The 26,564-nt window shown below is 38.7% G+C and overlaps 1 protein-coding gene across 5 annotated transcripts in view; it reads right to left on the bottom strand.

Moving 5' to 3' along the window:
• Positions 1-26,564, bottom strand: part of CHD7 (chromodomain helicase DNA binding protein 7) — a 131,813-nt gene that overhangs the window by 36,823 nt on the left and 68,426 nt on the right. For all 5 annotated transcript variants that reach the window (XM_065630317.1, XM_065630321.1, XM_065630322.1 and 2 more), the window contains 7 exons: positions 21,399-21,820; positions 12,881-13,016; positions 9,418-9,555; positions 8,317-8,382; positions 3,289-3,344; positions 1,757-1,871; positions 323-406 (listed from right to left, as the gene is read on the bottom strand). In XM_065630317.1, the coding sequence (XP_065486389.1) occupies positions 323-406; positions 1,757-1,871; positions 3,289-3,344; positions 8,317-8,382; positions 9,418-9,555; positions 12,881-13,016; positions 21,399-21,820 (1,017 nt within the window). The remainder of the gene's footprint in view (positions 1-322; positions 407-1,756; positions 1,872-3,288; positions 3,345-8,316; positions 8,383-9,417; positions 9,556-12,880; positions 13,017-21,398; positions 21,821-26,564) is intronic.

Here is a 26,564-nt window from a genome sequence, read left to right as displayed (position 1 = left end):
TCATATTTCTACAGTATTAAGTGCCACCTTGGATCTATATATCAGAGGGTGTTTTTACTGTTGTTGGGAGGAGGGCTGGGGCGGGGAGGGTACATTTTTTTATATATAGGTAACTTGTAAGAAGCTTGGAATTCTCACTTAAATCCCATTATTATAGGGGAAAACTGCTATATTAAGCAACATTTTCTCAAATACATCCCTATTTTCTCCACACACATACCATGGTAGCTTCTGAAGTGTTTAATATTTTCACTTTTCTAAACAATAAATTCTGAAACACAATGTCTACACGACTGCAAATGCACTAAAAGCTTTTTTTTACCTCTCCATTATCATCTGTGCTACGTGAAAAATCCAGGATTCGATCAACTTCCACATAATCTGGATTAAAAAGCTCATCATCAATCTGTTCAAGGAGAGAGGTAAAAATATAAAAGATATCTCTATTAGCCCTTCCTAAGGGGAAATATTATTATATATTTCACCAGGCAGTAATATTTTGGGTCACAGTGACATAGAATTCATATTTGGCAAACTTCAACATGTTAATTGAAATGCTACAATTCAGCAAGATCATTCCCCGTGAGGGAATCAGACTTCTCAGACTTTGTTAACTGGGCCTCTTAATTACTGTGTGAAACCTTTTACTGTGAGAGAATGTTTAAGAATATTTTAAATGAAGTGTGAAATTACAATTCACTAATGAGCAATCGAAAAGGCTTATGGCATGCAATGCATTTAGCATTCTTGAAAACTACAGCTTACAATAAAGAAATTAGAGCCTTGTACACTAAGTGCCTTTGGATTATTTTAACTACAGGAATTGTCTAACTGCTTTGTAAGATTCAAATATTATTATTTCAAAAACAGAGAAAAGATACTGCATGCATTCACAGTTTCTCCAAAAATCACAATTTGTTATTTTCTTTCTTATCCCTTCAACAACTTAGGGAATTCTTTTGCATACTAAAGCATTGTGTGTCATCATATACTTTTAAGACCCCTCCAATAGAAAAGGCAGACAAAAGGACCAAAGACTACGCACATTTTGATAGCTTTTTCTAAAACGGGAACAAATTTCAAGTATTTACAATAACTTGTGACCCACTTGGAAACAGATTTTTAAAAAAATTTAAAAGAAGCAATTCCAGGCATCTTCAGTTAGAACAGATGGAAGTTTTCAATTTGCAACAGGTTTTGTTCACATTGAACTAGACAGTAAAAATAAATATAAATAAACAAATACAGTAGCACATGAATCTCTTTTTTTCCTCAGAAGAAAGCATTTTACTGAAAGCTAAGCTTTCAGAAACACAAATCAGCAGATCTGGTCTTTTATTGACAGGACCCCTGCCACACTACTGCTTATGGCTCTAAGTGAAATTAAATTGATGATAAAAAGCTTAGAATCCCTAGTGAGCAGCAGTCCGTAACACAGAAAAATGTGATGCATTTTTCTGGCATAATCGGCTCCTGAGAAAAGAGACCTGGTACTGATTCAGTAAGTGTCTTCCTTACAAAGCAAACAAGTAACTACTTGCTTTAAGAAAAAAAATATAGTAAAAAGTATACAGTCAGGATAGATCATTTGAGTTTCATAAACCTGCAAGACTTGCATCAAGCATGGTTATACTTCATACCACAATAAATGTTACTGCTGTCACACAGCTGTTCAAGATCCTCTGCTTGTGTACAGAACAAGAATCCATAAGAATATTCCTTAAATACCTAAAAGAAACAAACAAACAAATCGTACTTCTGAAAGGAATTTGTTCTGGCCCTGTTTTGCCTTAAACCGCTTAATCTTCTGCTGAATTCTCTTGTCTTTGTCCAGCTCTTCCACAGACGCCCACTGACAATGAAGGTAAGAACTGGAAGATGAAACAGAAAATCTTACTCAAAACTATGCTTCCATTGCATCCTCCTATGCATCCCACTGGTACAGCTATATATTTCCAGCACATTGTAGTGCCATGCTTCGAAAACTGGACACTATCTTCTTCATCACACAGGTTATTAACAAATCATCTTTACTGGAAGTAATCATACTTACTGATGGAGAAGCTTGTCAGAAAATTAAAACAACTCCAACTCAAAATTTAAATAGATACCCTGTACAGTTAGTGTTTGGCACAAAGCTAAGATGATTTTTTATGGAGCATACTTAACACATAATTACTATACATTTATCATAAATGTCACTATTTAACAACATATTCTAGCAAAGAGTAGGTTTTTGAGAAGTTAACAGAAACATGCAAACATTTTAAATACTAACATGCTATACACTGGGTTTTGTGAGAAAGCATTGTAATTAAAAGTTGTACATGAGTGAGCTGAAGTTTTAACAGTGACAGAAAGAAAAGAAAAACCCTTGTAAATGCAGTTCCATGGTAATAATTCATCTTTAAGAAAACACAAGGTAACGAACAGCATCTCTGCCAAAATGACTAGTTCCACTTTATAAATTTAGAGTCTGCCAAAAGTTATATTGCTAACAAGTCCAAGACACGAATAGTTAATATAAAAATTACATGCCAGTGTAATAAAACTAAACAAGGCATAATCAAGCTATTAAACATCATGTGATAATCAATATAGTGCAAAAGGTACAAAGGTGGCAGCATATTTAAAGTCAACTATCTGCAGTTAGCGACAAGAAACTCACTTTATGCAAATTTCTGCCTTTCAGATTGAAAATTTGCTAAAATTAAACAAGATATTTCTAAAAGAAAAATGAGCTTATCCAGTTGTGAAGTATCCTATTTAAATACTGATTGCATTGCAGTTTCATAGCCCAGAAGTGAAACATGCTGCTCTCACCAATGTTACATCCCTCTTCCACAGGGGCAACTATTTGCTGGAATATTGGGAGCCAACTTGTTTGTTACCTTAAGACATTTTGTTGAACACAAATCTTGTTTTTGAAACAACATTAAGGGTTATTTCTGAGTAGCTTGCAAGTACGTTACCCTACAGTTGCACTTAGAGCTACACAGCTACTTAAGTATGTGCTCATGAATCCACATGCATAATGAGCCCTAAAGTTTTTAATAGCCATTTTACCTATGGATTTCACTTTGGATAGAACACGAATTAAGATGACATCATCAAATCCAGTACCTCCAGTGCAAGGTATTTCCCTGTTTATTTGCCACTGTTTTGAACTAAACATTAGAAATATTTAAAGTTGGACAGTAACAGCTATATCATTAACAAAACCAGTTTTTAAAAACTATTTGGAAGTTACATGATCTTAAAGATAGTCAAACCTATAACTTTACTTACAAGTTTTTGTACTTTACATAGAATTCCTCTATTTCCACCTCCTCTCCGTTCTCCATCTATAAGAAAAGAATTGTTGAAACGTGAATCAAACCACTAAACAGCCCAATTTAGTTAATGATTAACATTAACCGAAATATAGAATACGGTCCCCACATAGAGAGACAAGTGGAGGTGTAGGAAAGCGTTTGTGGGGGGAGGACATGGGTCAGGAGTTTCCTCCAGCAGCCTACCCAAGTACATACTGCACTGCTTACTACAACTTCCAAGACATGAATCATTTGAACTCCTCCCTAACCACATGCAGCTTCATTCACAACCTCACCCCAAATCTGGCTTTCTGCCAAACCCACAGTGTTAAGTAGAAGCCAAGTGTACCATTTTCTCAGGCAGCAGCCAATTAGCAACTGCACTCCTGAATGCCATATGTATTATTTTTGGCTGGCTCATGGCAACTTTACATTGTGGGTTTTGTAATGTTTTAAAAAAGGGTTTTAAAGGGGGTTTATTCCTCCATATAGTTAATAACTCCAAACAAGAAGCCATATAAAACTAAACCTTATACCTCTGCTAGAATTTTAGTGCATCAGTGTTCATGGCTTTAGTTTTACTCAATGGTGCAATTAAATTCACTCAGGCAAGATGTCTCACATACAGAGCAGCCAAATTAAATTAACACCCAAAAACTACATTTAAAGCAAGGTTAAAGTTGTGATATAAACCAGCAAAACCAAGGGCATTCAGTGCTAAGGGCTGAGACTACCCTTAACTCATCCCTAGTGCCCAAGTATTGCATAACATATGGCATGTAATACTTTGTTGAATTGCTCCTGAACCCAGCCATAGGACAAACTAAGGACAGTGCACCAGGCACGCGTTTAGAATTCAGTTTATGTCACAACATTAACGGTTTGTGTTTACTAATGAATTTTGGAACAATTTTAAATAGAGGAAGATTTTCTGTTTGACATACTCCATCAGGGACAACAACAGCTGTAATAAATAGTGTATGTAGCACTAAAAAGAGAAAACAACTCCTGTAAAAGTCAACATCTTCCGTCTTTTATATATATATATATTTATATATACACGCAAAAAGGGAGAGACAAAAAAATTATATACGTATAAAAGAGACACTACGCTGAAGATAGAGGATGAATTATCTTCCAAATTCCCTCTCAAAAGAAAAGTTGCTGGCCAGACATTACTTCCATAGCAGTGCAATTAAAGAACAGTAGCAGCTGCATTAAAGTCTGTTCTAGCACAGCAAAGTTAATGCATTCCTAATCCCTGATCTACATAGTCCTCATTCTCTTCCAGACTAGCAAGGGATTTCATAATTTTAGTGTTTATATCACTCCAGTACAGTCTGCTTGTGTTCCTTTCTAGAGAGAGGAGCAACACCAGCTTCCACCTAGTTGTCCCTGAAGAAACGGAAGGAGATAAGGTATCCCTGGTGCTACTTCTTCGTCTTCTTGAGTCCTCTGTTAAAGTAGATAAACTATCATCTAACCCTAAATATATGGAAGAAGCTTCTCTGTCACTTACAAAAATACTGTCAAAGGAAGGAATCTGAAGACCATCAAGATTTTTTTTTAAACAAAAAAAATTACAAGGGAGAATTTCCCAAGAAAACTTTCATATTTAGACATCAATACGATATTAAATATTTTTTTAAGTATTAAAAAAAATAGAGATCTCATTATCTGAATCTGATTTTTGCCTCAGGGTAGTGAATAATCTGTAAGAAGTAATCCCTAATTTTAAGACATTATATTTTAATTTTCTGAAATATATTATGGCCAAATGTCTTTGAATAGTTTTAAATCAGAATCCCTTCAGATACACCAATGTTACAATGACAACATGTTTAAACACCTTCATATAACAGTTTCATATTAGCCAATTTAACTCCCCTCAACAGCATTTCAGTCAAGCGTATTTTCTGTGAACTGCAAACTTAATAATTTACAACATAAATCTTGATAAATCCTGTAACTCATGAGTAAAATGTACTTTTGCATCGTCTGATAGGTAATAACTGGTCTATGTTATATATTCTATATTCTATTATATATTCTGTGAGTGTGCAAAGATTCACCTAAAAAAAAGTACTTGGGAAGAAAGTATTTTTTAAGTGTGAATGCCAGAGTAAGGTTTAAGGCCAAAAAACCCCACGATTCTTATGAAGTTATCATCACCAGCACGCAAGTAAGGTTTAACAATATATCAGTCTAGGATATATAAGACAGAAGTTTATGCCTCTGACATCACTATCCAACTCCCACTACACCTATGTTTACAATGACCAGATAAAAGGTGAGATAGAAAATTTATGCAAAATTTTCCCAAAACTAATTACACAGAAACCTTCAAATACCTCATGGCAGACTTAGGCAACACAGAACACTTTGAATTATCATTGCCCAGGTGCAACCATAATTGACAATCTGATCCGCAGTCTCTGCAGATCACTGCGTGAATAAATGATCCCTTCCTTCAAGCAAACACTTCAAGAGCACACAATCCTGTACTGCCATTGCCACAGGACTGATACAGTAATACCTGCTAAGACAAGTTACCTGAGAAAGCCACTTAAAAAAAAAAAAAACCAACACCCACACACACAAAAAAAGAAAAAAAAGAAAAAAAAAAACCCTAAAAAACCCCCACCAAACAAAAAACCACCAACCAACCCAAAACCAACCAGAAATATCAACTGTTAGAAAAATAGCAGGCAGAACACATTAATAACAGATGCAAAGAAACACGTAAAAACCAATCACCTCAAGGGATACACAGCACTAGACTGTAAACTAATCAGCAGAAGAGATGAAGAGATGTTGGCATTTGTACACAGTTCAATTCGATCTGATTCTCACCACATATTGGTAGGCAAAAAGAGAAATTCAGATGTACAACATGCAGGTATAACATTGTACAACTCCACGTTTCCATAGCACGTGCTGTTTGTGCTGAATAGCATATTTAGTTCTAGGCATTCCTTTTCAAAGTTAAGGAGCAGAAATTCAAAGGGGACTGAAGATAGCCAAGAGAATAATTAGAAAAATGAAAACTTTCCACATAGAAACTGAGGACGTGATGAACCGTGATGGTTTGGAAAGAGAGTGATACATAACACTCAAAAATGTTTGCCAGTACAGTGCTGCATCATATCTGCTAACTCCAAAGCTAGACTAAAGCTAGTTCTGAGAAACCCAGCATAATTTTATGATAAGAATACTGCTCCAAAAGCACGTTCATTATCTAATGTCCTTTACTTGAATGCAACATCTTTGTTACAGCCTAATCCACTGTAAGGTTTCCTAGTGAAGCCTTTCCTCATGTTTATTTTATGGACTGGTCCTGATCGCAGCAATTTTACTTTGATTAGTAATCTAACAACCAGGGTTTTGATGACGTTAGTAAGAGTGTAAAAGACCTTTAATAAAAGCACAGTTGGATACTTCAGATGTTAAATATTAACATTGTGAAATCCTTTTTTTTATTTTTTATTTTTTATTTATTTTGGAGAGGAGGGTTGGGGAGAAGAGTAAGGAAAGAACAGACACCCCTCAAACCTGCAAATACAATCCATAAAAAACATTAAAGAAAGAGCTCAAAATAGAGCTTGCCTCCAGCAGAGCTTGCAATCAAAGACATGTAGGCAGCAGACCAACCACCTCCCACAAACTGCAGCAAAATACACACTCCCCATGAGTAATCACACCTTTGTTTGCAGGGGAGAGGAAGAAGAGAAGAATAATTGGTGAAAAACAGCTTCCAATGTAAAGACATTTATGAAAAGACCACATTCTCCTCTCCTGCCTAGTAGACCATCAGGACAACTAATTACTGAGTTTATATTAAATGAAGTTTATGCGAAAAATAAGCCTATGGTTTGAACTACAAAATATAGCTCTAGACTTCAAAAAAAAGCCCTAGAGGTTTTGTGCTGTGAAAACTGCAGAAACAGGTCAAATTCAATCACAGCCAGTCATGACATCGCATGAATTTAGGTTTACAAAGTTGTTAATAATGTAATGACAGTAGTAATAAAATTACCAAAAAAACCCAACAAAAAACCCGACCAAACAAACAAAAAACACCACCAAAAACTCAAAAAACCCCCCAAAATGACACGGCATTTAAAAAAAAAAAATCCACTAATAAAGGCAACTTTCCCTCCTCCCATTTGGAATTTAATACTTTGAAGAAAAGAAATATTTCTGGTTACCTAAGATCAACATGGGTATCATATTAATTAGACAGTTTTCAGCCCCACTGCAGTACAAGTCAGAGAACTGGCTACACAGAAGAGTCTATAAAATATAATATTGCCCTTTTTGGAACAAGTTCTTTTCTACTTCCTACACAGAGTTTTTAACAATTTGGAAGTGTAAAGGCCAATCAAGTTGTGAAGCAGATTAGAAGAGTCTGTAAGCAAAATAAGAACATAACTAGCAACCATGACAGAATTAAGAGAACCACATTTTACTAAAGATAATGTTTCTTTCACCATCTTGGTGTAGTGACAAGGAAGATATTAACTGCCCGTATATGTAACATTCTTGATTGCATGTAAAGTTATTTTTTGGGTGCTGGGCACAACCACTATCAACAGATGCAAAAATTATGGGCAAGATTTTTTCTTTACTACAAAAAGCAGAAACTTAGGATGCAGGAGAATTCTCACGCTCCTCAAACTCCCACGAAACACCACTGTGAAGTGAAGAGCACCACACATTTCACTCAGGTATGTATATTTGCAAAAATCAAAATTCTCATTGGAAAAAAATGCAAAATAAGAGTAGAAGACTAAACAAATAATCTGTTTTGTGTATGTATATCCAAAAGCATGTTAAAAACCACCTAAAGACACTTTCAGAGAACCCCTGTTCAACAAAACAGTTTTTGAATTTGGAATATCCAAGGTATTTTAAGAACTTAATAGGGGCTTCAGCACAAATATGTTTAGCCTGTTTAAAAATACGGGGCGGGGGGGGGGGAAGAGGTTTTGTTCTGTTTTACCTTTTTCTTGACTGAACGGCTACTCATGATTTTCTCCACAACAGGACCTTCAGCATCAGCAGATTCCTGCATCACAAATACCATACAAGAGTTATGAGAACGCATCTTCATTACTTAAAGACTTCTTTCATTAGAAATTTTTTTTTTAAAATAGGAGTTTAATACACATGAGAATTTAGAGGATCCAAATAGATTTAATACCATAACCAAGTACTGAAGGATACTTGTTGAAGCCCCTTTTTAAGAGCTAACGCAACTCTAGCTTTCAGTAAGGCTGTCATGGACAGACACACATATATAATCACATGGGCAGTTTACCTGTCCTAAAATAACACAGACTTTCAGTACTATACAGTCTAAATATTAGAAGATGTTCAAAAACCTCAACTGGCTACAGAAGTGCCCACACAACAGCTATCAAAATTGCCTGTGAATCTCTATTACATTAATTCACTGTTATAACTACAGGCAAATCTACCAAATTCTCCTTCTGATAAGACACAATTAACAATGGAGATCACATACAGTATTTCACAGGGCTCAACAAATTGCCAAATGAAATACCAAAGAACATGGATGTATTCTCCAATAGGTCATCAAGTTAGTTAAGTGAAGTAGTTCTTTGAAAAAGCACTACAAAACAATAAGATTTTTACAACAGTCATTCCTACATTATTACTCCTCATCTTATTCAAACTATTTTATCCATCATTTACATTGCACAGAGAATAAAGTGTACCCTGCTGGGTACTACAAGGCAGTAATTTCATAAAGGGGTTCTTATGGTGCCTAGCAGCAGGGGATGAGCTTGAGTGGTTTATTAAAGTCACAGAAGCCAGACCACTGAATTCACAGAAATAAATTCAAGACTCCTAGCAGTCCAGTTTAGGTTTCCTTTAGGCAGAGACCATTAATTTCCAAAGTACATATCATCAGCTTGTAAATAATGTCATGAAGTAATGTATTTTTTTTCTACATAAAAAGCTAATGCCTTCTGGCACACTGTGCCAACCGTGGATGAATGTCATTCAGGAAAAGGGCCTGTATTTGAACTCTGAATGGTGCAGTTACAGCCACCTTTCCAGTCCACTCGTGTCTGACCTGTTGCTCTGACTGAGAAGTATTTGAAGGAGAGTCTCTTCCAGCAGCATCAGCATCATCAGCCTCCTCATCTGAAATCTTGAACTCCAGGTCTTCTGTATAACGCTTCCTCTTCACCTGCCTGCTGGAGCGTCGCTTCTAAACAGAAAGCATTTGTATTTTTGATGAGAAACAACACTGATAAGCAGCAGAATAACTGAGAAAACTTCTGTGTTTCTCCGATACACTAGTGTGTAGAGAACGCTATTATTTTCACAGCACCATGGTAGAAATAGTGGAATCAAGACACAACTATTCTAAATCCCTGCCTGTTAGCTGCTCTTAAATTTTGTAAAAAAACCAAACCAAAACAAAAAAAAAACCCAACCCCCCCCCCAAAAAAACCCAACAAACAAACAAACAAAAATCATTTCATACTTGTTCTGATTTGGAAAGTGGGGTTTTTTGGTTTTTTGGGGTATTTTTTCAGCATTACTAAACCACGTCAGAAAATGAGAAAGCATATCTCAGACAGCAATTAAAAACCAAGAAGCTGCACCTCTCAATTTGCCTCTACGACAAACTTTGACAGATGGCCAGTGCAGGAACCAAACACCACCTTTCCACAGCACAGGCCACAGCGTTGCTAAGCAGTGACAACACACTTTCTTGCTCTCTCCATCCGCCCAGTTGTACCCGGATTATCTTGTAGGGGAAATACAATGAAATATGATTTCCTCACTCCACTGACCCAGCACTGTCCAGAAAGACATCCCGCAGCACAGCATGGGAAGAAAAACCCCAAACTAACAGAGGAGAATGAAAAGCTTGAACCACCCTAAACTGAAAATGTGGTTTCTGTGTCCCCATATCCTCATCTCCAGAATGAGAGAAGGCTTCAGAGAAGCTGCAGAAACCAATATATTAAAATACACGAGCATGTAATTTGACAGAATTTCCAACGTGATGCTCAGTGCCAGACACCATTTTCTGCAACAATAAAATTCAAATTCCAAGATAGTCTCCATCAGGCTCTATATTTTTGAAAATCTGGGCGCAAATGCTGTTGAAGGAAACAGTCAGCCGAACATCAAATATCTCAATGAACTGATGTATGTATTAAAAAATATTATATTGAATATCAACTGTTACAAAAATCTTTTTGAATTGATATACTACTTATTTTTACATCTTTCTCAGCTTAACACATCTTCACCAGCACATGCAAATACTTATGTAGCTTGTTTAACAGATCTATCAACCCGGGTCCCTCAATATACGAAGTCAAATATTTACTTTTAGATAGTTAACCATACTTTTTAAAGCACAAATATCTGATGCACTTCAGAAAATCAGAAATTCTTTCTTTAACTGGAAATGAAATTTTTGAGCAAAGGTTAAGTTTACATCACCCTTTTAAACAATGGTGACGTGGCTTCTACCTTTAACACAGTAACTTACAGGGGTTCCCACAGAACTGTAACAGTATTTTTATATTTGAAAATAGATTCCACTTGGCAAATTTGCATCATCATCTCCATAATCACTGATGGGAAACTACCAGTTTTCTTTTGGCTCAATAGGTAAGTCTTACCATTACTTTTGGTGCCAAAAGTATCTTCTTCCATTTCCCTATTAGAAAGCATACCTTTTTAGGTATGATGGTAATCCTCTATTTGATTTTTGTTGTCTTGCTTAGCTTCCTGTTTCCTCTAACATCCATATGAGGCTTTGCAATTGTTACGCACTGTTGTCAAAAACTGTGCATACATTTACCTTCACCAGATTATCTTTTAATCATTAACTGATCTATAGTGGAAAGGTGACTAATAGGTTTGATAATGGAATATATAAAATCTCAATGGTAACACACAAAAAGTATTTTTCCTCACTAAAGCATCACTTCATGTGGTACTACATAATATCGTTACAGAAGACTCAGCATTTAACGCTAAGAATGCAACGGTGTTTTAGACAACTGCGTAATACCAATTCCATTCAGGAAACGTATAGCAAGTTTATTAATTTTAGCTGTTCTAGCGTATAGGGTTGTAACCCTTCCCTAAGTTTATGCAAAGACGTGTGAGTGCAGTATAACATGCACAGTGCAAGGAAGTATTAAGAGAACAAAATTTACCTGAAATACTTTATAACATTTAATTAAAAAGTGATGCAAATACCCTGACACTTGTTCTTAGGGAAAAAAAATACTTCAAATGTAAAGTTTATCACCCAATTTGAGTTTCACAAAGAGAAAGTTTTGTCCCACTAAACCAAAAACAAGCAAAACATGCATATATTGAACTGTAGACAATATATAATCACCTGCAAATGAACCCAAAAAACCATAAGCTCCAAAAGTTTCTTCTACAACTTCTGTCAGCACCATTATTCAGGCTGAGAGAAATTTGTGGCACAGGACAGAAAACTCATTCTTCAAAGATTTTAATGTTTGCATGGTGTACCTCACCTTTTCTAACTCATTATACATGGTTTACATGAAATAGGAGTAACACTCTCTTCTGTTGCTGCTGCTTTTATTTTTAATTGCTTGCATTTCACTATGCTCTTCATCCTTCTGGAAACAGTAAGAAGGGAGCCATAAACCACATCTGCAAACCTCTTCACCAGGCTGCTTTGACCATTTTTAAGTGATCATCAGTCTCAGCATCTCTCCTAACTAGAAGCAACAAATCCACAAGCTGATGTGCAATGGATGAATGCAATGGATTTCAGTAATACCAGCATGACTATTTAGGAGTCTCATGCTTTCCCCATCACAATTTGCCTTTACCCCTTCATGAGGGAATTCTTGTTTTTAATGCTCACTCTGAACACAGCCAGCAGAAGCAAGCCAGCTGACCACTTCTTAACAGGGCTAATGACAGAGCACATGTAAGTTGTTATATATGCTACTTCTACTTTCACATCTTCTTTACATGAAATAAAGTTTGGACAGCAAGCAATAGGCGTGCAGTGGCCAAGAGAAATTATCGATGTTTGCCGATGACGGGCGGTCCTGCAAAAAGGCCCTTTGACCATTAAAGCAGTGTAGTTACAAGTCCCCAACATGCACATTTCTGATGTTCTGCTTTGTCATGTCTTATTCTTGATTTCAGAAGGTTTGCAAAGCCAATGCAAGAAGAAACATAAGGCTTGTAAGCAAGACCTCGTAATGGTACACTAAGTTTACAGAGCAGAAAATTTAGCACCGTAATTGCCACAGTGACAGAAGAGAACTTGCGAAAACTCAGCAGCACCATACACATATACGCAAGTAACAAGACCGCAAAGCAAAATTATGATGAAGAGTACTCGTTTTAGTAAAATATTCACCACAGTCATTTCCAGTTCTCATTTTCTTGGTATGTCATTCTGAACAACACAGAAAAATACCCAACTACCTGTTTTTCTGACTGTGAGAACTGCTGTTTTATGAATCCAAGTTGTCAAAAGCTACATTGAACCTGAACAACAGCATTACCTGAACCCCTGGGTCATCTTCATCTTCAGGATGAGGTGATGGTGGTGGAGTTTTTTCCAAATCTGAATTTTCAGAACCTTCCTTTCCCTTAACCTTTTTCTTCGCAGCACTAGTTTCCGATTCTGATTTCTTGTTACTGAAACAGAGGTATTTTTTAATCAGTACTTGTACTGATGTAAGCAAAAGGTGCTTAACAAAACAGTTAACCTGCAAAATGTTTGTTTTCAGTGACTTCATTATTTTTAACTGCCTTCCTTATTTAAGAATTTAAACATAACTGTAAAATCAATGATGCTTTGGCCATCACTGTACATTTCCTATTCCTTAACAACGGACACCTCGATGCTTTCCTTCAAGATTTTAGACAGTAGGACTGAACATGTATTTAACAAAACACTAAAAAACGAGACTGGAAAGAAAGAGCTGCTCTCTTCAGAACCTGCACTTGCTGAAAGTAGTGTTTGGGCAACCGGACACACGTGAAGAGAAGCAGGATTACGTGTGCACTTGATACTAAACTGTGCAGACCAGGTGAGCAGAACCAGAGGAAGCGTTACCAAAGCAAAGGACTGAATGAGAAAATTCTTCATTTTCTTCTACCCTCCCTGCTATTTCCAAGCAGGAAAGGTGCTTTCATGTCAGCTCTGAGGGCACTCTAGAGCCTCAAAACATGCAACTGCAGCTTGTATGGGAGGGGAAAAGGACCCAGCTGGTATCTCAGCATCTGCACGATACTAGAAAGCTACATCCACTGATGGCAGAGGAAGGTTTTGGGGATTTTTTTCTCCCCCCACCTCCCCCATGGAAACATTTACCGCCTGAGGAGCTGGGACCACATCTCTCCAACTGCATTCTGAGGCCTGAAAATAGGTGAGGACGCACATATAAAAACGGAGCTTTAAAAACATTGTCATGAAATCGCTCACTGAGATGATCTTCAGCATCGCGGGGGTGAAATTTTTAAACGGGAACAAAAGAAGAATTGATGGTACAAGTTAGTAATTTTAAACACCTTTACCCTTTGAGTCTTGTGTGGGGTTTCACCAGTCTTTTTTCCCGTCTGTGGTCAAACCCCCCTGGCCTGTTACCCGTTTGACAGGCGGATCGTGGAAAGTTGCTGGGATGTTTAAGAGCAGAGTTGTGCGCTGGTACCTGACAAATGGCAAGGACAAGCCGCCAAACAGCATGACAGGCACTTTTATACAGCTTCTGCACCCTCAACGTTTTATTTTCATCCCCCTGACGCTGCCTGTGGTTTGTTTTTCCTTCATAATCCCCAGCCTTGTAACCTCCCAACAAACACCAGCTTTATGCGTGTTCGTTTCGATCAGCATGTTGGCCCACTGAAGGTGTAATTTAAAATCCGCAGAAACACGGTTACACGTCACTTTGGGACCGGTGACAATTCGGCTGTGGTATTGTTCTCTCCATTGCAGCCTGTGTTTAAACTTGTGTTGACTTTTAAAAAAAAAAAAAAAAAGTGAAATTTACAAGTGAAAAGAGTGGGAGTTTTGGAAATGAGTTTGTATCGTCGTGAAATTAGAAGGTGTGACACAGCTTTCCTCTCAAAAAAAAAGAAACGGAAACAAAACAAAATTAGAAAAAAAAGGCAAACACCTCAAACTGTGACAATTAAAAAAAAAAAGGGAGAAAAGGGGGGAGAAGGAGGGGGACGGGGAGAGAAAAGGGAAGGAAAGGAGGGCAAAATAGCGGTGGCAAAAAAAAGGGAAAAAAGGGGGGGAAAAAAGCAAAAAAATAAAAAAAAGGGGGGGGGGGAAATAAAAAATAAAAAAAAATAAAAAGAGAAAAATGGAAAAGTTTGACCCGGCGGAAGGAGCGCGGTCATGGGCCGCGCGCTGAGGTGAGGCGGCGCTGCGGCGCGCGGCGGAGGCGCGGGGCAGCGCGCGGCGCGGACCCCTCCGCAGCGTTAGTTTCCGCTCTGGCTGCCACCAATGGCACAAAGCCGCAGCTGAAGCGGGGCCCCCTTCGCCTTTCATCCGCGCGCCGAGAGCGCTCGCGTCGCCCGGGCAACCCGCGGCCACGTGACCAGCACCTGCTCCGCTGGCTGGCGGCCACCGACTGCAGCCATCTGCTTCCCTCAATCAGCGCCCGGGCGCTGCCGGCACCTGCGCGGCCGCGTCCTGTGCGACACCCCCCCCTCCGCCTTTTATCAAATCACCGCCAAACCGCTTCCAAAAAAAAAAAAAACAAAACCCTCACCAAACAAACAACAAAAAAAAAAGCCCCCTGACTTTACATATTTCTCGAATTTGTTTAATCAAAGGTGAGCCTGTCGGGAGCGGGACGGCCGCCAGGTGAAGCGAGCTGACAGGCTGGCGCTTCTCGCCCCCGACCCCTTGTAAAATCAGAGCGAGGCGCGCAATTAAGTTCAGCGGCCGTCGCCTGTGAATAACAGGCTTAAAGTCGGGGGGGGCGGCGTGGCCGAGGTTTGATAAAATACCAATTTGCGCTAAGGAGGCCCTGCCTGCCCCGGGCGGACCTGCCGCCACCTCGCCCAGGCACACACAAAGGCCCCGGCAGGTCCACCCCGACAAAGGTTTCTCTCTAGCCTCTGTGAGACCTTTCCCCGCTTCCGGTGTCAGCGACTCAGACCTAAGAGTGTTTAATGACCTCGGTATATACCCCCGAGCCCTGGCTCGGCGTACCACGTCAGCCCCGGTAACAGAGACACGGACCCAGCGATTCGGACACAGTCGCAAATCTCACCCCTTGCCAGGGTCAGTTAAAAACAGACACGTGAAACAGCCGCGGAACAAAGCCTGTGCACAGCTCCACCAGGAATCTTAAGTCCTAAACTCAGCAGAAGAATCACTGTTTTTAAATGCATGGCTACAGTTTCTTTCAAGGCAAGAAAAGCAGGTGAGGTACAAATAAACTACAGAAGAACAGCGCCGTCCCCTTGAGCAAGGCTTCCCAGTGCATCATGCACCCGGGAGCTTCACCTGGTCAGCAGGAGCCTCGGCTTCCTCAAATTGCCAGCAACTGTTGTTCCTCTCCGTCTTCCCACAGAGCCAGCATGATCTGTTCCTGACCATTAAATGCACCTGCTCAGCCTTTCCACTTTCCAGCAGATCATACACTCGTGCCATTCAGGAATGGTGTTAGCCTGGACCAGAATTACCCTTCTGCATGTAAGTATAGGTAGGCAAAACCTTTTTCTTAGATACTTTGTCATGACTGTTAGCATCTGTGTGTCAATACTTGAACTCTGGATGCACATCTGACAGTACTTCCCAAGTTTGGCAACAAGGCAGGCAAGCTGTAATATACACATTTAGACAACTCTCTCTCATATTTGTTTTTACACATGCCTGAACACAAAATTTAGCCAAGTCCCACTAGAGGCAAGACAACATCCAGTCCCAAAACAAGAACTAGAAATCTGAGAGAAACTAAAGTAGTATTTGCCACACACAAAGCACTAAAATATTTAAAAACTGTCAGTTAAAACTAGTCCTTCTATTCAAGTGACACAAACACAGACATTTCAGATCAGATGTTTTACAATCTCACTGTCCAATACCACTTTCTGGTTGCATCCTCTTATCCTCACGTATCGCACAGCAGACTGACCAAAGTGGATCAGTAAGAAGACAACCTGCAGAAGGCCAGGTGAGTGAACAACATGAAGGAAAACAGGCCAAAGAGGAAAACAGTAAGAAGGATAACTGAAAAGAAAGCTTGAATTACAATTTGACAAGTATCCTAACTCTGACAGTATGTTTCGTGTCAGCTAGTCAAGCAGCCACCTACAGAGCTGGGTCAAAATCCAGGAATTTGCCAGGGCCAAACCATCTGACTCAAAAATACCTCAAAAAGCATGGCATGCTTCGCAGGATTAAGTGGGAGAGTAATTAGCCTGCATGTTTACATTGTTCGACTACTTCATCTGATCTAGGTAACTGACAGATACGTTTATTAGTGTAATTTATGATGGCTATCAGGATTTGGATGATGCTTTTTTCTGTAATTTAAACATTTAAAATAAGTCAGACAGACTATGGATCCCTATTTTACTGTTTGGGAACATTATCCTGTGACAAATTCATTATTGGAACCTGGCTTAAAAAAAAAAAAAAACACACCATGTTACTACACATCCACTGTGGTCTATCAAAAGCAGAAAAAAAAAGTAACCCCACCATCTCAAAACGTTAAACCTGTCAGACTTTCTGTACTGCCTTACCTGAGGAAAAAAATAATTATTTTTTAAAGCTCCTATTGTAATCAAAACTTGTTTTTTAACCAGTTTTTATTTGCCACAAAAGTAGGAAAAACAATAGGGTTTTTTTCCCACCCTGAAAACTCAGCCAAACCACCAAGAAGTACATTTTGGTCCCAGCAAAGCCTGCAGGGCCCGCCTGCAGCAAAGGCAGAGGTAAATATCTGGCAGCTGGGCAGGTTCAGAAGGCAGATGAGGACAGGTGCGAACAGGAACAGCCCCAGTGGACGCGCACACGGAAATCTCGCACGGTTTCCTGTTCTCTCCCACGGGCACCCCCTTCCTGCCTTGCTCAGGATGATCCGCGCTCAGGAGTGGAAACCACCACCACGGCCTCGGGACCTCTCTTCCTGTCCTCCAGCTCCCCAGGGCACTGTGATCTGCTGCCAGCACCACAGCCTCTTCCCGCTTCCACGCCCGGGAGCCATCCCCTTTCCGATACAGCTAATGGGGAATCTGTGCGCCAAAAAACTCCGTCTCTGCCTCCCTCCAGAAGAGGTGATGACGCTCACAGCTAGCACTCCCCTTGAGAGCAGCAAGCCACACACACTACTCTGCATCCCAGCCTGCTCCAACATGAGCGGGAAGGACAAAGTTTCCCCTGCTACAGGGAGGGGAGGAAGCAGATAAGAGCAGCCCTGCAAAGCACAACACGCTGCTTCCAAGAGATGGGAGGAGGGACGAGCTCCTGTGAAGAGCTGTTTGGCCCTCACAGATAGTTACTGCTTCTCCCACCGTAATCGGTGGCTGCTCTCTAGGGTTTCATAGGAAGCAGTAGGAAAGATATCAGCTGTGCTGCAGCCTGATCTTCTCAAACAGGTGGTCCTGATCTCCTCCAGGGACAGGCACAGGAGGAACAGACATCTGAGCCATGACTTGGCAATTCAGCAGGACTACTTGCCTTTCCCTGTCCATCTACTTTTGGAAAAAACTGCTTTGCATGTGCCTGAAGCTGGCTCCGTAACATTAAGAGTCCACATGATACTGAGCTCCCACACAATTTAATGAAAAACCCTCGTTTGTGATCCTAAGTACACCTACACTTTGCTTTCAAACCTGACTGGTTTGGTCCACAATAGATTTGTTTTGCAATTTTTTTTTTTCCAGCTACCACTGTATTTGTCTTTCTGTATTGGCACAACTGGGTTAATATCCATTACAAGTGTAATAGTACAACATTAATGTGTGATCTTTCTTTCAAAATCACCAAGTATGCAGTATAACAGCAGCCCATGTGGGTGTGTTTTCTTTCTTTTTAAGATGCCATGGGACACACAATTCAAACAAGCATGAAATTAATCAGCCTCTTCCATTCTCTAATCTGACTGCTGTCCCTCACATGAAGGCGCATTTCAGTGTGGCAGGCTGCTCATTTTGTCACAACTTACACCAAAGACAAAAGAGATGTGAAGGATAAAATTTCTGGGGTTTTGCTGTTGTTTAAGAAAAGGATTACACTGTTAGTCAAAATTGGAACTGAAATAACAGGGTTAAATTATGAGTGACAATAAATTACATGGTTAAGATACTTCAATACTAGACTTTTTTATCTATGTGTATACTCTAATACAGCCTGTGTCAAAATTAACTATCAAGGACTTGTTAGATGCTCTGTCCAAGAAACTGTTGCTCTTCAATAAATACATTTCCTATGTCTGATTTTATTTACCTGAATTTTACATGAGTGCAAAACTCTTCTATTAAAACCAATCAGCTCATTCAGGAATGAAATCAGTTAATTTTGCACAGCATTTAGAAATCTAAAAAAAAACAACCACCCACAAAACACCCCACACTATTCCTTTCAATGCTTAGAAGCAAAATACTGAGCAGTATAAGCAGTAGTAGGAAATACACACCAGATACTAACTTTATAAAAATATTTTACTTCTACTTAATTATCCATAATCTATATTAACTTGCAATAATCTCACTCATCTCAGCTACTGTAATACTTCCTTTCTAGAGTTAGTGCTGCTGAAATACTGTGACTCGAGCAATAAAACGTTTGGACTCTTGATTTATTTTAAAACTTGATTCAATGATCTGTCACTGGACAGGTTCCCCAGTCTGTGATATTGCCAAAGTAAGCAAATTTCTTTCACCATTTTAAAACCCATTGGCAGCACAGCACCCCAACACAGTCTCACGAGTTGTTTAAAGAAGTTTGATGCTGAAGCTGACAAGACCACAAAATGAGAACAACTTTGTTTTCAAGAGAGCATTTGTTAATAAAGACACAAGCCCATTATGGGAAAAGTAGGACTTTCTCCACATCTTAGTAAGCATAAGAAACAGCAAATGCTCTTAATGTTGCTCCAAACACATTTCTCCCACAGGTAAAGCAACGGGGCTTAGTACTAGAATACTGCATGTCATCTAGCTACACAGGGACAAAAATCATTGAATGGGAAAGAAGATACTGACTCTCTTACAAATACAACGAAGCAAGCAGGGATTTGTTCCTTCAAAGGAAACACTGCTCCTTCAATCTGCATGGCACATCCCAAGATTCAGAGAAGACATGCAGAGAGATATTACGATTGAGTGGATGGGACAGACCAGCTCTGAGCGCTGATATCCAGCACAGGGACCCATGCCTGGTTTTGAGGCAGACTCCTCCTAACCATTGCTAACCAAAACAAAGCTTCACTGTAGTGAAGACCTTGTAAAACTGCACTAATTGAAAAGTCCCGCAGTAAAAGCCTTTTTACTTCTTGGTGCAAAAATTGCTGGCGGATGCTCAATACCATGCAATATGGCTTGGTCAGCCTTTAAACCTATGAGTATAGCGAAATGGAACAAAAGTGTTATTTTAGCCAATACACTATTTTGGTTTCAAAAACACACACTGTGAGATACATAAGAGTTTTTCTAAGTTGTGAATTGCTATGTATGGAAAGCCCATCTTTAGGACAGTCTGGAACATAACCATAGTAACTTCTGCAACAGGATAGGCTAATCAACTGTAATTTACCAAACAGTTAATGTTGTCCTCTTCAGGACAACATTTGATTTTACAAGCCAGTGTTTATAAATTCTTCAGGAAACACTCTCTCTACTAACACAGAAACTTCTCTTTCTTGCCAAAAGGAACAGTAGCATCTTACTGTCCATGCCTCATTTAGCCATATAGCTGCATCAAACCTAACCAATAGTCAGTCTTGTAGAATATATGCAAAGCTGATTCATTAACTGCAATTTTAAAACCCTAATACAAATGGATTTTGCAAACTGATTTGGATTAACCAAGTCTGGCTGTGCTTCCATCTGGAAGTTATATTTTATAACGCTGGCCACATCTTGAAAAACAGATTCAGATGTTTGGAACAAATTCAGAACAGTTGTAAGAAATTCTAGGTACAAATAAAAAAAAAATTGAGCTTTAATGTCTTTCTTCTCTCAGTTTTCTTTCAAGTAGGCATTTATAATCATGGTGTTTAGGGAGTTCAGGGGTAAGGAAAGAATCTGTGTTATTATCTGTGACGTATTTACTCATGTGTAACGGCAGTTTGTTCTTTCTCATACTACTCTGTAGCACTTTAAACCTATCCTGATAAAGGGACATGACGCTGAGTGAAAACAGTTAAGAAACAGGGTTGAAGCATCTGGTCTATCCACAAAGATTTTCCGCTAGGAAAACTCTCTTTACATGAAACAGCAAAATGAATATAATCCCTATAGGGAGGATACATCAATATCCATATAAAAATGCATTTTTAACAGCAGAGCTTATAGCCCATAGGTTGTATCAGTATAAAATAGTGTCTGTAAGGGCTGTACAACTTGTAACAACACTAAGTACCTAAATTCTTTATCTAGAGAAAAATGTCATCAAACCTATTTACTCTAAGCCTTCATCTCTGGATTTGGTCAAACTTACATTAATGCTGACGCAATTAAATTTCTTAATACACAAACCACATACAAGGACAGATGAGAATCAGAAGAGTTAGTTTTGAAATGTAACACATCCAGACATTTTTATGCCTTGAAAAGGGGGAGAAGAAAAAAAAAAGGGGGGGGGGGAGGAGGAGGGGGAAATTATCAACCTTCTGCCTTTCCACCTTGTCTAAAATAACTGTGAAGCCATAAACAGGAAAGCCAAACAAGAGAAATGTGCCCAAGTTCCTCAAAAACATGATGTTGTAGATGGTAGAACACAAATGATAAAACAAGATTTCCTCTCCACCCACGCCATTTAGCACAGAAGCTCTAAAAATCCCACAAACACACTGTTTTTCTCTGATCACATATAGAAGTTTCCTGACTTACCTAGCCTTTTTGCTGGTCTTGGGTTTTGGTGTGGTATTTTTTGCTTTCTTTTCCTTTGGCTCTTTGGGGGTCTTGGGAACTTTGGGGGTCTTGGGTTCCTTCTTTTCCTTGGGTTCTTTAGGATCCTTCGGTTCTTTTTTTGCCTTAGGCTTTTTCTTCTTCTTCTTCTCTTCTTGGGAGCAATCCACTGAGTTTCTGCTTAGATTCTGGCTGTCAAGTCCCCCAGGAAAGTCTTCCTTACCAAAACCTTTACTGGGACCTTCTGCAGCAATGTGATTGTTTTTCTTTTTCTTTTTCTTTTGCTGGGGCTGTGGCTCAATTGACGGCAGATAATCATCGCTTTTCACTAGCTGGGTATTCGGTCCACTAACCTGAGTCATATCCGGCACTGGTTTCTCTAAAAAGGGTTCCGACGGAGAATGCTGAGAAAGACAAATAGAAATAAACTTGTAGATTTGCAACTTTGATTTCTAAAACTTTGCTCTTTTGGAGCAAGACATTACAGAGGGAGAAAATACTAAGCAGAAGATTAACCTAGTAGCATATCTGAAACATTGTACAGCAAAACATTAAAAACCAGAGCTTTCTGCAGTTAAAACAGTAGCAAAATGACCAGAAATTCTTGATATAGCAAGGGTAAAATTACTCTAAAGCTTGTATATGAACTGGAAGTATAGAGAATACTTACAGTCTTCAACATTTACATGCAAAAGGAAAGCAATTGTTATTTCAGATATTTCAAAATAGTTGTCAGTAGAATGAATAACTTGTTACAAATTACTCAGTTGCACTGGAATTTCATCCTCCAGGGGGAGAAAAAAAAAAAAAAAAAAAAGTTGACATTTGTTTCTAGACATGCAAAGGAAAATAAATATATTCACAGGCTGTATTTATAAAAAAATTAATCAAGGCAATTTACATTGTTTCAGCTGTGACAGGAGGTATTTTCATCAGCACCTGAAGGATTAAGCCACTGTAAAATGTAATATAATGTTACATTTTACATCAAAAGATCCACAGCTCCCTACTTGTAATTGAAACAGATTTGTTCCTGCTACAGATTGGACAGAGAACTACCTTAACTGTTTGTGAACCTGTAAAAACATCCTATTTCAAAGTCTGTATAGTGTATCAGGTTTACACCGGAGTTATAAAGTACATTAAAATCTATCTATAATTACACAAATGTCAAGTGCATGGCCTAAGCACATTGGATATATTTGCAACTATTTTCCTCTTCATGGTTCTGTGCTATACAAAGATCCAAGAGTACACAACAAAAAAAAAGTTCTACCATGACTTTGCGGCATATCAAAGCTCTAACCTGCTTCTCCTCATTGCCTGCCCGTGGTTATAAATGCAGAACAACAGTGCTTTTTAAAAAGAAAAGCAACAGCATGACACCCTACTGATGCTTTTCTTCTGACTGCATATACAGTCAGACCATTTTCCCACCCTCTTTCTCTCTCCTTTTCTCTCCCCTAAAAACTAAATCGGGATGATTCTAGGTGGAAGCGTTCCCCATTAGCCTTGGTCACAAAGGCTAGCCATTTGGGATGTTTGATCCATTGAAGTGGGGAGAAGAAGGTTTTATAGCAAATCAGAATTTTGCTTCTAGGAATAGCAGTGCCTGTGTAACTGTAATGTTATTTGTTGTTTTATTTTCCCTGCTTTTTATTCAAACTGGCCGTAGGAGAGGCAAGCGTGCAAATGAATGACTACAAACCCTACCCCTGACCGTATGGAGAACTGATGGGCATACACAGACCTATACCTAGGCGCCCTAGATCTAAAAAAAAAAAAGCCCAATGCATTTAAGATGTAGGAATAAAATTCCTCATATCATTACATGAGAAAGCATGTGTATTTTTCCAAATATATTGATATAGTTTTTTGAATGTAAACAAATGGAACCAGTGCAGTCATAACTATTTGTAGCATTTCTTCATGGTAGCCAAAAAGCACTGTGCCCTGAGTGCATTCCCAGACTCAGAAGTTACCCAAGCAGCAGAAGGAGCAAGGCTGTCAAGAGTGAAGATGACTCTCTACCGCCGTTTGGCAGGGGTTTGAATGATACAAGCAAGACACCACAGTTCTTCATGAAAGAGACTCCAGCACAAGAGGGAAGGCCTGAGTGATGGACTGAAGATCTGGGTCTACTTGTCTTAACCAAGAAGTTCCAAGGTGACTCCTGCACATTTCTGTCCTCCACCTGTTTATTAAGATACTCTTTAGTGCAACAGGGTCTTGGTTGCAGCGGAAACTCTGTTCTAATGCAAACCTGATGCACCCATTGCATTAGCATCATATTAATCAGCCCCACCTCAAGGCGATCTCATGCTGGGCATCCTCAAGGATCAACCAACACCTCTTCTAGAAATCCGCAGTCACCCATAACACTTATGTACCTTCATGCTGGGAAGTTCACAAAGACTGGATAACCGTATAGAAAACACTGATCCCAGGAAGTCAGTGGTGCCAACGACTTCTGCAGTCCAATTATACATTACATAAACTACGAGATATTTTTAAATCTTCTAATTGGTTTTGAATTTGGTTGACTGAATTGAATGTCTCCTCAGATTGGTTCTGTGACACAGAAGAAAACTGTCTCCTCTATACCTCAGGCTGTTACATATGTGTACTGTCTAAAACTTTTTAGGTAGGAAACTACAGGAATATTACACAGATCACCTCTAATTACTTCTTATCCACAGGCTTTCAGAGCAGTACTTTTAACTTACATTTTCCTAAGGTAGTCAATATATTTCTGTATTATCTGACATGTCACCTCATGCATCCTTCGTTTTTCAGAGACCTCGAGTGCAAGTTTCATCAATGTCTTCACCAAGCTGTCCACCACAATACCCAGTCCTCTTTTTAAATACTGTTCATTTGCTGTGTCTAACATATAAGAAATCGAAGTTTTTCTTTCCATTATTTGTAAAATTTGCATTAAGCAAGTACCTTGTGTTTGGCACTACAGTGTTTGTTTGCTATATGAAGAGAGACTTTTATAACTATCTAAAAGCTTATGTATAAGGCACAACTTTCTAAAATCAGAATTGGTAGTTTATTTTTCTTCCTCTTAAGCACATGAAACATGCAAGCCAACAAATGTTGAAAGCCATAAGAAATCCAGTAATGCCCTGTAAATTTAATTCTATAAAATTTTCAAGGTTGCACCTTCGCTAATGATATGACCATGTCACTGAAATCACTATGATGTTTCATACATGCTTGAGTATTCCCACTACCTTTTTAATCTAATTAAAAAAATCCTTGTCTTCTTTCTAAGACTTGCGGGTTGTTTTTGTTCGCTTGTTTGTTTTGGAGGTCTGAACAACAACTTCCAGCACAGTCATAACCAAATCCAAACATAAGGCAGACAGCTTTCCAAGTCTCCACAACAGCAACATCAGCCCTTCATGATTTGACATTTGTGGCTTTAATATAAGGTCTAGCCAGAAGGTAAAAGACTGAGAATGGCAGCAATTGTTGCCGCACTGTAGGACTCAGTAACTCACTCTGGAAGATGCCATCCTATGAAAATTCAGATACTTACTACTTCAAAAATCTTATCCACAAGAGTCATTCTCAGGCTCTAAAACAACTTAGACTACACATTAGACTTAAACATTATGTATAAAAAAATTAAAATAAAAGAAAACAAAATAGCCTTGCTGCCTTTTATTTGCAGTACCAAGTTACATGCATTACCAAACATACAAATTAAAATACTATGGTTTTGTTTCATATCCACGATCCCCAAAACATTAAGCTACAAAAAGATAAATCTGCCCTGAATAATCTTTGGTTATATTTCCTATTAACTGAAAATACAGTACTTTTACCACATGCTACTTGCTTTGCAGCTTGGCACATCTTGTAATTCTCTTACATGTGATCTTTTAAACTGTAGCACTCTTTCAAAGAAACGGGTGTGATTAACCTTATTTTTCTAGGAAGCCTGTGCCTACACTTTTGCAATATGCTAAAGTGGTTTGTCCCTAAGCGACAACCCCACATTGCTCCCTAGTGTGAAGCTGTGTAGGAGCAGGACAAATCTAGTGAGGAGCTCAGAAGCAGCTTGGAAGATGCATTTTCTTACCTCAAACCAGTTGTCTGCTCTTTCTTAAGGAGGGAGAAGAAAAAGAAGAATAGGCTTTCACTAGTAAATATTAGATTAAGCCCACCACAGGGAATTATTTCAAATAGTTCTACTTCTTGAAATCTACAAAGGATTAACTCTACTTGGAGGGTCACAATTTCTAATGAAAGAAACCCATCTTCCATTTACAAAATTTAAAAAAAAAAGTCTATGACAGATTTTTACCAAAAGACTGAAAAAACTGTTTGCATACTTGACAGAAATCGCTTCTCCTGCTGCTTTTAGTAATAACAAAGCCATAATTTAGTATGTTGGTACAGAATTTAATCTTCCACAGGAAAGACACCAGTGAAGATTAAAGACAAATAGGCATTCATCCTATTTGATATTGCAGCAGAATTATTTTTGGTATTATTTGAAATAAGGTGAAAAAGGTGCTCAAAAATATTGGTGTGTTTACTAGACCCACATCTCTTTAAATCTTTTAGAGAAAAGCTGTTTTTGTAAACATTTAACAAAGAACAGATGGCCTGTTTTAATCATGTGAAAAAACCTGGAGCTCACATTAATACTCCTACCACTGACTACTGGGGCTACTCACCTCCCTAACCAGTAGCATGGTACAGTCTGCAGTAATACCATTTAATTTCACAATGGACATTTTCTCATCAATTCCCACTACTTGACAGTTAATAAATGCTATTAACATGCAATATCACAATGCAGGACACCCCTAAAGATTGCAGTTTATTAGAGGAAAACAGAGATTCTTCAGGAGCTCCGAGGAGTTAAAATAATCTACAGCTCGACAGGTTACCCAGGATGGTAAATATGCTCTTGCAAACAACATCTGAGCAAATCTTAAACAAAAGTATTATTTGAGAAATTGTTTCTGGAGTGCAAAAACATCTCACTTTTCTGGACTTCAAACTTATTTTTAAACTTCCAAACATGTATCACCGAGATCTGAAATGTTAAAAATGATGCTGCCTGCATTTCACAGCTGCTTACAGGTTTAGAACTCAGCTCGTCCTCCGCAGCCCAAAGCACAGGTA

This window comes from Caloenas nicobarica, chromosome 2, assembly GCF_036013445.1.
Source record: "Caloenas nicobarica isolate bCalNic1 chromosome 2, bCalNic1.hap1, whole genome shotgun sequence".
In the NCBI taxonomy this organism is placed as follows: Eukaryota; Metazoa; Chordata; class Aves; order Columbiformes; family Columbidae; genus Caloenas; species Caloenas nicobarica.
The sequence above is the reverse complement of the archived record's forward strand: the minus strand, read 5'-3'. Positions and strand labels throughout refer to the sequence as shown.